Raw genomic sequence first — 13,481 nt, 5'->3', positions numbered from 1 at the left:
GAATGGTTTATGTCTATGCTTTCCACCTTATGTTTCAACATTCAAATGCAGTTCAAAGCTTTTAATTAGTGGATGAGAACTTCCATGGCTCTGTGACATGAAGGCCACAGGAAGAACACCTCAGCCTGTTCTTCAGCCACATGCTACAAAGGTCACACTAGAGATGCACACTGCCTTCTCTGTTGTGCCAAATAATAATAGTATACAAGACTCTTGGAATGGCTGGAGTGGAAACAGACCTTAAAGTCCATCTTATTCCACCCCCTGCTGTGGCAGGGCAACCTGTGCCAGGGCCTCACCACTCTCACAAGGAAGAATTTTTTCCCAATACTCCGTATTTGCCCTCTGGAAGTAATTCCCCTGGTCCTGCCACTCCATGCCTTCGTTTAAAGTCCATCTGCAGCTCTCTTGGAGTCTCCTTAGGTACTGGAAAGGGCTCTAATTCTCCCTGGAGCCTTGTCTTCTCCAGCCTGAAGACTCCTCCTAGAGTGTCACCACAGAAGTGTTCCAGCCCTCAGAACATCTTCATGGCCTTCTCTGGACTTGCTCCTGCAGTCCAAGCCCTGTGCTGAGGACCCACAGCTGGGTGCAGGTAACCATGCTTCTTCTGGAAAGGTTTAACACAAAGGTCCATCTAGTGGACTGGAATACAGTTTCCTCTCTGAGTGATGGGGATGAGGAATTGCAGCTGAATCCATTAACAAGCAACTCTAGCACTGTCCACCCAAAATTAGTATTTAACCAAACAGCTGAATCCAGGACTTGTCCACATCCACTTATTTCTCCAGGGCATTTCTTAAACCTTTGAAAAATCTCTACTGAGACTGCTACCAAACTCACTGCATCCTCAGCTGTCAGAATCACAGGACTTCCACTGAGAAATGCGCCGTGCTTACCCTGAAAACTACATTGTCTACAACTAGGATCAGCATGCTCAGCCCCATTACCATGGTGATCACCCTGTTTTCATACCAAACCTCATCCTACTGCTCATCAGCACGTCTGAATACTCACAGAGGGCCGAGACACCACACGATCTATGGACCTCTGCTTTCAACAGTGCCCTCACCACATGCTAAGGTTAATCCAAGCAAAGAGGGTCAGCATCAACCTGCAGGACTGTAACCTGCTTGATGAACACCCGAGTGCCATTACGGGCTCCGAAGGCACCAGCCACAGCACCCCAGCAGAGCTCTGGTTGCTAAGCACAGCTCCAGTGGTCCTGGTCTTATTCATTAACCGTGATTTTTAACCTTACAATCCTTCCTGACAGCACAGCTTGAGCTCAGCATGCTTGATTTTGCACGAGGGCTACTGCCCAAGAGACACGGCTTTCCTCTTGGCAGGGCTGGGGCCGGCTGAGCACATCCGTGATGGGAACAGCACGTCACAAGGTGGCTGGGCTTAAAATAACAAACCTTGGGAGCCAACCAGGAGCAGCTTGTGCAAGTGTGCCTTTTGCCACCGAGCACAAAGAGCAGATGGTTTCACTACACACATGTATTTAACAGGACACAGAAATAACCTGGTTCGAGCTCGACAAGCAGAGCAAGGGAGACCCTTGGTTTCCACCCCCTGCCAGGGAAGGGCAGCACGGTCAGCACCGTGCCCTTGGCAGCCAAACACCAGCAGGCACTCTGTGACCCAGCCTCCCCTGTCTTCTGGGAGCAGAGATGAGGCCATGTACAGCAAAGGCAACACTTAGCAGACACTGATCACTGAAGAACCCCACTGATTGCTCCTTCTGTTGTTTCTCACTGGCTTTTCAACTCCATACAAAAAATAAATGATTTAAAAGATAAGGCCATCCGTTTCATGAAAGATCATTATCTTGCCATCTATATATTTAGTAGTAATCCTGACGTGTCCGTTTATTATGCATTTTTCCCAGCTTTCCATAACCCTCACATGCAGTATCCTTGCCAATTATTCAGGCACTATTATAAGGTTGCCAGTGTTTGGTTTGTACAACAAAGATGACAGGATTCTAGATATTAATATTCATTACCTCTCTACATAAATCTTAAAGATCATTTACATTTCTTCAGAAACTAATTTCTTAATTCTCTTAACATCCCTTAATTCCTAGATTTTTCTCTTAATTGTCTTCATTACTGTGTTTCATAACTTGCTCATTTTTGAGAGCAGCAAAATAATTTAGACACTGGTGGAGAATGAACATCACTAGTTCATTATAGCCTGGGTGCTCAGCAAAGTTAGAGAAGGCTCATCAGTGCTTCAGACACTGTTCTCTCCTTAGGTCTTGCACAGACTGTCCAAACCATGCTGCCCTGTAAGAGAGCCAGCCAAAATAAAGGCGTTCCTGCACCAGAGCCCTTTCCCAGCCCACACCTGCACAGCAGCCCAAATCCATCTTTACTGGCACTGTCAGCTTTGCAGCGAAGCAAGGAACTTTTGGGCGTGTGTTCAAATTGGATTTTGCTTTTTTAAGAGCTTGGTCAGTCCTAAGCTAGAAGTAGGTCAGTAGCTGAATGTGTCCTGCAGCAAGATTTGCCAGAGCTCCCATAACTAAACCAAGTCAGCAGCAGTGTGCTCACCCTCCACTGAGAATAAACTCTGGAAAGCAGGATAAATGAAGAGAAAATAGATTATATAGGCTTCCCCAGTAGCCTAAAGAGAACATTCTAGGTTTACAGGATTAACCTCAAGCAGACCTCCAGCACTCAGCCACTTCACCAAAAAAAGGCTGTAGTACGCTTTTCAGGACAGAATTCTCATGAGGATAAATTACAACTGCAAATAAAATCACTGTTTTAATACTGAAATGACCTTGTAACCCGAAATGCCACTATGTTGTGTGAATTTTAAGAAGTAAGAAGTTTGTGAGTAGGTGTGCTGAGGTATTATTATTCAAGCAGGGTAAATGCTGATTCCCACTAAGTAACTGGCAAAGATAAAACGCTTTTCAAACATCATTGAGAGATTAACATCTTCACGACAAACGTACAAAAACGTTTTATAATCACAAGTGGAAAGAGCAAAGGGAATGAACACAAAGATTACAACTGATACTTATTTTTATCCTTTTACACATGAAGCCTGTGAATGATGATTTCATACAACTGAATATGTGATTCTTAAATTTAGCATAGTGACAGCAGACTCCTACATTTAAATACTTGTGCTGCTGCTGCCGTGCACTGAATGCTTCAGCATTCCTGTAACCTTTATAAGCTGCTCCTGCAAAGTTCAGTCATTTCCCCGTATGCATTCATTATAACAAAAACACTCTAGAACAAGGGCTGGAATGACAGTAATTCCTGGAAACTGAAGACTTAAAAAGACAACTTTCAGTTTAGTGAGAAGATTAACATCCACATCTCTCAGCAAGTCAAAGGATCTTTTGACAAGGCTGTTTGCAAAAGTTTAGTCTATCCTCAGCCAGGTCTACCTTTGGTTACATTACACCCTGATTTCTGTGGGGTTTAAACTAGGTTTTTATATGCCAATCCCTGAAGGACACAAGATACTTGCAAATTTCCCGGAGGTACCTTCAGGGACACATTCAGGAAGGCAGGGCAAGTCAACCTGTGCACCTCTCATTTTTGAAAAAAGCAGGCAGGTTTGTATGTGGGTGCAGAGAACAGAAGTTTCCTAAAATCCAGTTCTGCCATATACAGAAATGAAATCACAAGCTGACATCACTCACTGCAGGTCTGGCAGCAGCTTAAGCAGATGTTCAAAACCAAACCTCAGAGCTTGCTTAGAAATGGCAGCATTTATAGTTCTTAAACTACGATAGGAAATAAAATTTCAAATTAACAACATCTCTTTCTCTAATCCATGGCACCGAACAGGCCCAAAATTCCTCTGGCATCAGCCACCCTGACAGAATCTTAGCAACAATTCCCATTCACATCACGGTACAAGTGGCTCTGAAACCACAGCAAAGGGAAGAGGAATAAAGCATGGGTTCTGCAGTACGTACATTCTGGTGGAAGTCTGTTCTTTCTAAAAGCAAGCCTTTCAGTTTTCTTTCTGCTTTCTGCCAAACTAAACAGGACTCCGTAAACATACTGACGCACTGGCCTATACAGGAGAGCAGCAGGAGGCAAGTCCTTGTTGGCTTCATCTTCTATAGAAACGGCGATTTTGATTTCACCCTTTGGCATGAAAGAAAGCAGAGAAATATGACATGTTACAGTGAACAAAAACCATTCAGGTATGCACCCAATCCAACCCTGACCCACGTCAGCTAGTCAAGACAAACGTGATCCAGTAGTAAAGTGCATCTCAGCTCAGGGATTAGCCCAGCCTGCTTCATTTCCTTCAGGTTCTGTTGTTTCCCTCTTTCCTTTCTCCCATCACACACATATTAGTCTGGACTAGCTACACGTGAGGATTAACTAAATATTGTTCTTTTAATACAGGCACTTGGAAATAGAGCAATGTGCTTTTAGACAGCCAAAGCACATTTGAAGCTGATCTAGATTTCAGGCAGTTATCTTAAAAAATATTCATGCTATCTAAAAACACCAGTCTGACTTTTGGCTGCAGGATTTGAAACATATTGGGGACTCACTGTAAAAAACAATGCACGAGCACACCTGGACAAAACCCACCTAACTGGGAATTACTCCAGTAAGGCTGGGTTTGAATACACCTATGTAAAGATTTAGCATTTTATACCTTTTAAGGAAAAAAGCATAAAAGAACCTTCCAACATTTTCTCTCAAAACAACAACACTGTTTTCTGTAACTGTATATCAAAACATGTTATGATATTCTTGGAATATGACTGACTGCACTGCCCCCAAAAATCAACCTTTATTTTTAACACTGACAAGAAAACACTCCATTGTGCTACTTTCTCTTAAAAAAAAAAAAAACATTTAAACTATCCCAGTAATGAATGCTGAAGGTGACACCTTGAAGTGGTTACATGAGGATATAGTCAGGTTTAACTCAGAAAACACTACCTTAGGTGTAAGGTGATGACTCAAAGGTCTCTCTCAGTAACAGCAACATAACCTGGAACATGCGCCCATTTCTAAAGAATCCCCAGAACTCCACCACAGGGTCCAACAGAGACCCCCTGCAGCTCCAGGCTGAGCCAGAGGGGCTGGAAAGGGCCTGGCAGGAAAGGCCCTGGGGGTGCTGGTGGCAGCAGCTGAACAGCAGCCCAGGTGGGGGAGAAGGACCAGGACACCTTGGCCTGTCCCAGCCCTGGGGTGGCAGCAGGAGCAGGGCAGTGCCCATCCCCTGTGCTGGCACTGCTGAGGCCCCACCTCCAGTCCTGGGCTCACAACAAGAAAGAGCTTGAGCGTGTGGAGTGTGTCCAGAGAGGGGAACGGAGCTGGGAAAGGGGCTCAGCCTGGAGAAAAGGAGGCTCAGGGGGGACCTCCTGGCTCTGCACAACGCCCTGACAGGAGGGGACGGGCTCTGGGAACAGGGACAGGACAAAGGAAATGGCTTCAGGTGGCAGTGGTGGAGTCCCCATCCCTGAAGGGATTTAAAAGCCACACAGACGTGGCACTTGGGGACACAGTTCAGTGGTGGTCTTGGCATTGCTGGGTTAACAGCTGTGTTCTCAGTGATCTTAAAGATCTTTTCTAACCCAAATGATTCTGTGATTACACATCAAGTAGTATTTAAACATGCTAAGAATATCTGGCTATGCAAAGTGTGAAACAGAACTGGTATCAATGGTCTTCACAGACCTTTTGATTCTTCTTCACTTGTCTTTGACAAAAAAGTGGAAGAACAAAACAGAAACACGAGCTGTGGTACCAAACAATTTGGAAATAGGAAATCCAAACCTCAACTTCGACGCAGTAAATTTTATTTTGACGGATTTCAGATCTGCCTGTGGTCCTTATTGTCCCAAAGAGGATTTTTAAGGTGAATAAAGGTTAATAGGCATGGGGACAGTGCCATTTTGCTAGCTGCTGGTACCAAAGGGATTTCTTAGAGCTTCTTTCTTTCTCTCGGGGCCAGCTATCAGTAATGGAAGGGATCAGATTGGGAGAAAAAACAATCTCAGTACTTCTGAACACTGAAAATAGAAAAGACTTGGCACAGACACCAAAGTACATACACAGGAATTTTTGGATGGAAATGGACTCTGCATAAACATATGCACACAGACATACACACCCATGCATAGAGATATATACAAATAACTGCAAATAGTTGGGAAAAATAATTAATTTTGTAAATAAACACTTCTAATTATAGTCATCTCAAATTTATTGGAACAATGAACCACATCAGAGGTTAGAAAACAGGGGGGGAACCGGTTCAAATGACTAAAAAGGGACCAGAAGTTAGAGCATTAAAAAGGATGTAAAAATCTGTTACTCTTTAGCCAGAAATGCCAGGGCAATTATCTTCACAGAATCATTATCTCACAGTACCTCATTTCCAAATGTCATACCTTGGTTAGGACATGAAAGATGTAGGGATACATTAACCCCTTCTTGTGCCTGTGCTCTGCCACTCGTAATACTTCAGGTGCTACCGGAGGTAATGGAGGGGTGGTAATATCCATGTGGTTTCTGGTGGGCATGGACAAGAGGCATGGGATTTGTGGATTACTGGTTTGATTCCCTTTGACATCAGCTGCCTGACTTCCTGAAGAAGCACTAGAGGAACCTTCTGCCTATAACAGAACATACAAAATAAAGCGCTTTGGATGTGTCCAGAAACATACCAGGAGATCAGCCAAGAAAAACAGCAAACTTCCTCCCTCACCCCCAAAGAAAATAGTAAATCTTCACATCACGCTCTTGCACCGTGCAGAATACATCATCCAAAGCTGCCTGCAAAGTTTTCAGGAAACCTTTAGCCATTGTTTGCTAGCAGAACCAAATTACTAAGAAAATAAATATTATTTTCTTTATTTGTTTATTTTTTATTATGATAACAACTTTTAAGTTATTAACAGCAACAGAAATTACTATTTTCTAAAAATTTTAACTGCATAACGCAGAAGTGGACTGACGGTCTTTTAATGACCTGTGAATGGCCTCTCAACTCAGTATTTCCGAGATACTCCCGACTCAATGTGTTAACTGACAGTCACATAGTCTGTAATTTATCTAGACTTCCATAAACATAGCCCTTCTCAGCTTGTAACTCTAGACAAACAGGGAAAATTACATGGTTCAATTAAATAACATGTAAAATACATAGTGTCTAAACTCAAAAGCCGTGTAAATGTTGCTGGGTTTGCGGGGTTTTTTTTGCTGTTTGGGGTTTTTGTAAACATAAAAGCTCTTTGTCTGAGAAGACTGTAAGAGAAAATGGTGAAGTTTTCTGACTGGAAGACTAAACATTCTATTCCAGTTCTAGAAATGCAGTTCATAAACTTATGGGAAAAATATGATGCATAACAATATCCTGTAAACCTCCCAGCCTTTATAAGGATTTTATGTTGATTTCTCACTGAAACAACCAAAACAGAGTTCATTCCTAAAAATCCTGATCTTCAAAACCTAAAGCTGGTTTTAGCTTAAGAGTTCACGTTAGCTTCATACTTATATATTATTACAGTGATAGTAAAAACTTTTGAGAGCAAAATTTGATCACTTGATGATACATCATGCAGGAGTATTTTCACAATTGAGTAAAGCAGTTCATACGCTTCCTAAGATTTGAAAAGCAAAGCTGAAAGGGAAATGGCCAAAGCATGAAATCCCACAGAACATGTAACATAAAAACAGGCCCAAACAAGCTCAGGTGGTTCACTTCAGACCCCTAAAAAATACAAACCTGAAAGCAAACAACAAACAACCCCACACAACTTCCAAAAGTCTTCTACAGAAAGGTGTAGGCAGTAAAAACAGGCTTTAGCAAAATATCAAAGGGCAAGCTTCTTTTCAGATGACACTTTAATCACACAGTCAAAGAGGATGTTACTGAAAGGTTGCATTTTAGTTGGCAATATAGACTTGAGTTATAAAAATGAAAATTTATAGATGAAATGGTAAAAACCTGTAAACCAGAACACTTCCAAAACAACATGCTAATACCAAATCCTTTTATATCACCTTTATTAAATCTGTGTTACAGTATCAAATATTTCTATATCAGGTTAAAGACTTTTTCCCCATCTTCTACTACCCCAACAACCGTAAGTCAGCAATACTAAACCACAGCAAGAAGTTTACAAAAGTCCCAATTACTGGGAGCACACAGGGATAAAGAGAAAGCTCCCACATGACAGCAATGCTTTCCCTGACTGCAGTTCCCTGGCTCTTCCTACATCAGCTGCAGCAACACTCCAACACCTAAGCTGAGGAAACACCACAGTTAAAAGGTGATTCCTTTCTTTAGAAATATGCATCCATCCAAATGAGAGGAGCTTACCTTTGTCATGTAGAATCACACTGTGAGATAACTGCAAGGAATTTTGACATTTAAGTCAGGTGAAAGGAGTGTCAAGACTGCTGCTATCTGCTTGACCTATGCTGGATTTTCAGCACTTTTCTTCAGAAATTCACATAGCTCACTCAGTTGAAACCTTCATAGAATCACAGATTGGAAGGGACCTTTGAGACCATCTCGTTCCACCCCTGCCATGGCCAGGGACACCTTTCACTATCCCAGGTTGCTCCAAGCCCTGTCCAACCTGGCCTTGGACACTTCCAGGGATGGGGCAGATTCTCTGGGCAACTTGTTAAGGAAGTACTACCTCTTTTCTCAATTATCAATGTTCACCTCTCCAGGAAACGAGCTCATTTACAAAATGTACTCACAATTCTCCCTGTTGTGCTCAAAAGATACTTCTGCCTTCTCCTGCTACTGAGGGCTGACAAAGTGGTTTGATCATAAAAAACAAACAGGCAAGTAAAACCCGGGAGCATTACTACATTAAACTGGATATATTTAAGCCAGCCTGTGCATACATCTCTTGGAAAGTTTAGTGAGTGCTGGTACAGCTGTGGCTCAGTGGGGGCTGTCTCTGGGAAAGGACAAGCTCAGGGCTGGGGGACCCACAGGGCTGCACACAGAGCCCAGCCCAGCAGAGAAGAAAGGAATGTAATAGGTCAAATTAGCATTTGCATACGGTGACTAATCCCCAGGCAGACACCGTTGTGTCGTACAGGCGTAGTCTGCAGAAATAATAACCGCTGATGGATGAAATCATCCACTTGATATTTTAAGCACAAAAGCCCAAGTTTACTGGAATTCCTATGACAAAAGTACGGGGAAAATGTTCTGTTTGCTCACAGTGTAACTAACTCAAGATCAGGGGTTTTTGACAGAGTTAACAGTTGGTGTACAGCTCCACCATCAAGGCACAGAGAGATTAAGTGTAAATGCTCTGAATGTTCTTTCCAAACACAAATCAAACTTGGAATAGACACCATTATATTCTTGATTTGAACGTGGTTTGAAATCTCAATTTTAATAATAAGAAAGCTTTATCAAGGGCTTATCTAGCTCATCCTTACCTAGTTAAGCACCAACACTAACTGGCCCCACGGAGCTACTTTACAAGTATTATGTGAAATTCTTACCACGCAGTTACTCCTCAGCTGAGCTCTAACACACCTGCAGTGGCCTGTGGCTAACACTGATGGTGTCAGAGCTGTGCTTACTGCCCTGTGGGATACAGGACATGGACTCTGACTCCACAGACACTGAGACTGCCACACTCCTTTCCTAAGAATCCAACATGCACCACTGGAAGCCCAGAGAGCAACATCTGAGGGTGAGATGGTTGGCTAAGGGCCAAACAAAGTTATTGATTAGTTCCTGGTTTGTATCTAGTATTTTCTAAAACATCCCATTTCATGTTTGTTTCTACGTATATGCTACAATGTCCTTGGAAAACTTCCTCCCGTACTCTAAAGTTGTTGTTTTGAAATTCACAAAGTGTACAGGTTTGCACTAAATCCTATGGATCAATATTGAAAATCCTCCTCCAAGTTTGCTATAAAGCTTTAAAACCAACAAATAAAACGTGATGCCTGGAATTTAGGGAAATACCTTGGTTTGGTCTCCCAGCTCTCCACGCGTTTGACCCTCTGACTGGGTTCCTGGTTTTTCCCAGCCTATTTTGTTCCCACTGACATGGCTGAAGGACAACAGAAAGAAAAACATCATACTAAAATGCAGTTTGAAAGACAGTGAAATAAATCCTTGGTGTCTGTGACTGGAATTTTGGCTAAGATATTCTGACTATAAGGGATGCTTTCTATTAAAAATGTCCACTTGCAGGAGTCTTGAAAAAAATTTCTGACATTCACATTGTATTATGCCTAAATTTAGGACGTGTAAACACTACAAGTTCAGTGATGTTCTGTAGATTCTAGCTTCTGAAATTTTAATGAATTATACTGTGAAGCAGGAATATTCTTTATACAAAGTAAAGGACCAGAAGGCTTTATGACATTTACCAAAACCTCACTCTCTCAATGAAATATAAGGGCAAAAGTGGAAAAACACCCAACACTATTTGGTTTTGGATTCCTGCTTAAGGAACACGGCAACGAGATTGCACCACGCACATGACTGCAGTCACAGACACCCCGAACTATCTTTTCAAGGTCTATCATATCACTAATTTGTGGATTTCTGTGAAGTCCAGCTCTGCCAGGAGCTCGACTCCAATGATGCTTGTGGGTCCCTTTCGGCTCAGGGTATTCTATGATTGATTCTACGATTCTTACAGGATACAGGTAAACGATTTTGAAAGTAAATTTACTTTAACAGACACTGAGTAAGAGAACATCCTCACGAGAAACTTACTTCACTGCACCCCCATTGCCTTCATCATTGTCAGAGGACGAGGATGTAGAAGAGGCAGGAAAATAGGTTGAATCCACATGATTAGGGCTCCCACTCTGGGCTGGATTTATTGGAGACGACCGTTCATACAATGGTGTGTGTTTTCCTTCGTGAGGAATGTTACTGTAATTGTTCTGCTCAGACAGACTTTTCCCACCTGTTTCCAAGGTGATGGCTGGCTCAGAGAGGCTGTATGGGTATGGACCCTGGCCTTGGGCCCCACCCTGACTGGACATCTGCTGGGCCTAAAATAAATGGATCTCCCTTAAGTGAAGGCAGCTAAGGCTTTGCTTTTAAAACAAAATACTTTCTTTAATCAAGTGGCTTTTCCCAAATGTATGCATTAAAACTCAGACATCTTGAGCATCCACAACTGCTCCACCAGAGTCTGTAGCATCACTTCAGTTCCAGATTTAAAATCCAGTCAGTGACTGCTCACACAGAAAAAGTTGGCTACACCTTTCCCACCTGGATTCCAGCTTGCTGAGCACAGCAGGCCTCTCCCAAGGAGCAGGGCAAAAGCTGTACTTACCACAGGTTTTGCTTGTAGTGAGGTCTGTGGAATGTTAAGCATCTGAGAAGTAACATATGGTGGCACTATCCCAGGCATACCAAACTGATTCGGTCTGGCTGCTGTATTGCAGGGGAGGAGGGGAAAGGAGAAGGGAAAAAAAAAAAAAAAAGAAAGAAACCAAGCACTCATGAGAACGTTCAGTATTTGACACAAATGTTACCCTGTTTGGCCTTTTGCTTCTGTGGTTTATTTATTCTTATTCTGTTGGCATTACTGTTTTCTCCTATGCCTTTAAGTTAATTTTATTAATTTCTACCTTTCTGTAAAAATACTTTGTAGCTTGTGAAGTGTATTTTATGTGTCTCACCTTCTCTCAGGTCTTTGTACCTCTCATGGCTGCACATTCCTATTCTATCTGGGAATCAAAGGCAGCTTACAAGAAAAAAACCCCAAGAGATGTCATAATGGAGACACTGCCAATGTAACGCAGATACAGAATGCTGGCATTTTGTCATTTGAATATCTGACCTAGAGTAGCCTCTAAACCTATTAATGCAGGTCTCTGGATGTAAATAACGACACCCCACACCCTCAAAAAGAGCAGGAAAATCTGTGTCAGTGTACCAGTGTGGTAACTGAAGATCTTTAGAAAATTTCAGCTAAAATGACATTTTAGTGTTAAGACTGGGGCATGAGTAGGAAATTCTGTGATCACACATTTTAATTTTTAAGCCTTGAGACTAATCTGCAACACCGCAACAATGTGTGGCTGCAATTTGAGCAGGTTTGTTATGACACCAAAAAAATCCAAGACTATAAAGGCATTTCTAAAACATGCCAGCAAGGCCAGTGAGAAACAGTAAATATGTTTTAATGACTAGAAACAGCAACCGTCCTCACGAATGGGAGTGGAAACCAGACTTCTGTTGTTTACAGCACCACTCTCTCAAGAGTCCCAATGCCAGAATGGATGCCACAACAGCCAAGAAGAGAAGTAATCCAGGTTGTTTTCTTTTGGGACAAGAACACAACCTCAGCACATATCCTATGAAAACCTTCTTCCGAAACCTCATCTTCACAGGTCAATGAGAATTGCCAGAAGATACAAACATTTTTCTAAGATGCTGGCACCAACAGCATTTCTGATTGAGGGTTACCCCAGGTTTTAGTTCAAGTGAAAAGAATGGCTGCTGTCAGTACTTACCCAGGTAATGTGGTGGATGAAATGGCATAGGTTTATTAGTTGCCGAGTAATAAGCAACCGCTCTCTTAAACCGAGTAACTTTGTCATCTGTTCTAGACTAAAATTTAAAAAAAAAAAAAAAAAAAAAAAAAAAAAAAGGAGAAAAATCTGTCAGAAGCACATCCAGGTTTGTCACCTGCAGGTCAGCACAGGGATGTACAGTAGGTAATGTACACCATATCTCAGGATTAATGCCTATGGACCCTCCCGGGCTGCAGCATTGCACCAATATAGTAAATGGTATGTCAACCCATGGACGGGTAAAGTTTAAACATTCAGTCTACATGTACAGCTGATGCTCAAAGGCAGTGCACACAGCTAGGCTACAAACCCCTCTGGTTATAAAGAATTTAAAGCACTGAGGGTAAACACAGTATTTTCACCCTCTGAAAGCATAGAACATGAAATTAGGACAGCTGAGCCTGTTATCAACAACCGACACCTATTATCAACTGATCAAATCACTATTTTACCAAGTGCAATTCTTCAACACAAATATACAGCAAAACTGATTAAAAAAACTGAGACAATATGTGGCTTTATACTTTACCTGCGAATGTTGAAAAACATCTTTTGCTATGGCATCCAAATCAGTGGTGTCCTGAATGTTGCGGACGTAGTCGGCTACAGCTTTGATCACTACGTCACACGGCGGTAAAACTAACTGGTGAGCACGTACCTGTGAGCAAGGGAGGCAGGTGAGCAGGGCACAGCTGAACCTCCTCTGACTGTCTGCAACAAACCCCCTGTCCCTACATCTATTATCTAACTACTTCCGGGCTTTCTGCTTTGTTTTTAAGACTTCACCTTAAACAGCGACTCACACAATTACAATATATTTATATATATGTGAAACCTCTGTGTAAACCTGCTGGTTAAGTATCAGCTCCAACAACAAACAAGGTCAACAATGCTGATTCTTTTACTGCTTTCTAGTTGCACATTTCCTCCAGTACAAAATGCTTC

The 13,481-nt window shown here is 42.2% G+C and overlaps 1 protein-coding gene across 3 annotated transcripts in view; it reads right to left on the bottom strand.

The window, feature by feature from the left end:
* FAM120A (family with sequence similarity 120 member A) overlaps nucleotides 1-13,481 on the bottom strand; it is a 46,497-nt gene that overhangs the window by 15,101 nt on the left and 17,915 nt on the right. For 2 of the 3 annotated variants that reach the window (XM_066195742.1, XM_066195745.1), the window contains exons 4-10: nucleotides 13,066-13,194; nucleotides 12,477-12,573; nucleotides 11,291-11,391; nucleotides 10,720-11,003; nucleotides 9,958-10,045; nucleotides 6,398-6,622; nucleotides 3,950-4,124 (exon numbers count right to left, since the gene is read on the bottom strand). In XM_066195742.1, the coding sequence (XP_066051839.1) occupies nucleotides 3,950-4,124; nucleotides 6,398-6,622; nucleotides 9,958-10,045; nucleotides 10,720-11,003; nucleotides 11,291-11,391; nucleotides 12,477-12,573; nucleotides 13,066-13,194 (1,099 nt within the window). The remainder of the gene's footprint in view (nucleotides 1-3,949; nucleotides 4,125-6,397; nucleotides 6,623-9,957; nucleotides 10,046-10,719; nucleotides 11,004-11,290; nucleotides 11,392-12,476; nucleotides 12,574-13,065; nucleotides 13,195-13,481) is intronic. The other variant, XM_066195744.1, reaches the window with a different exon arrangement.

This window comes from Chamaea fasciata, unplaced genomic scaffold (assembly GCF_029207755.1).
Source record: "Chamaea fasciata isolate MVZ Bird 193981 ecotype frontalis unplaced genomic scaffold, bChaFas1.0.hap1 SCAF_13, whole genome shotgun sequence".
In the NCBI taxonomy this organism is placed as follows: domain Eukaryota; kingdom Metazoa; phylum Chordata; class Aves; order Passeriformes; family Sylviidae; genus Chamaea; species Chamaea fasciata.
Note: the sequence above shows the minus strand (reverse complement) of the source record. Positions and strands in the feature narration are given on the sequence as shown.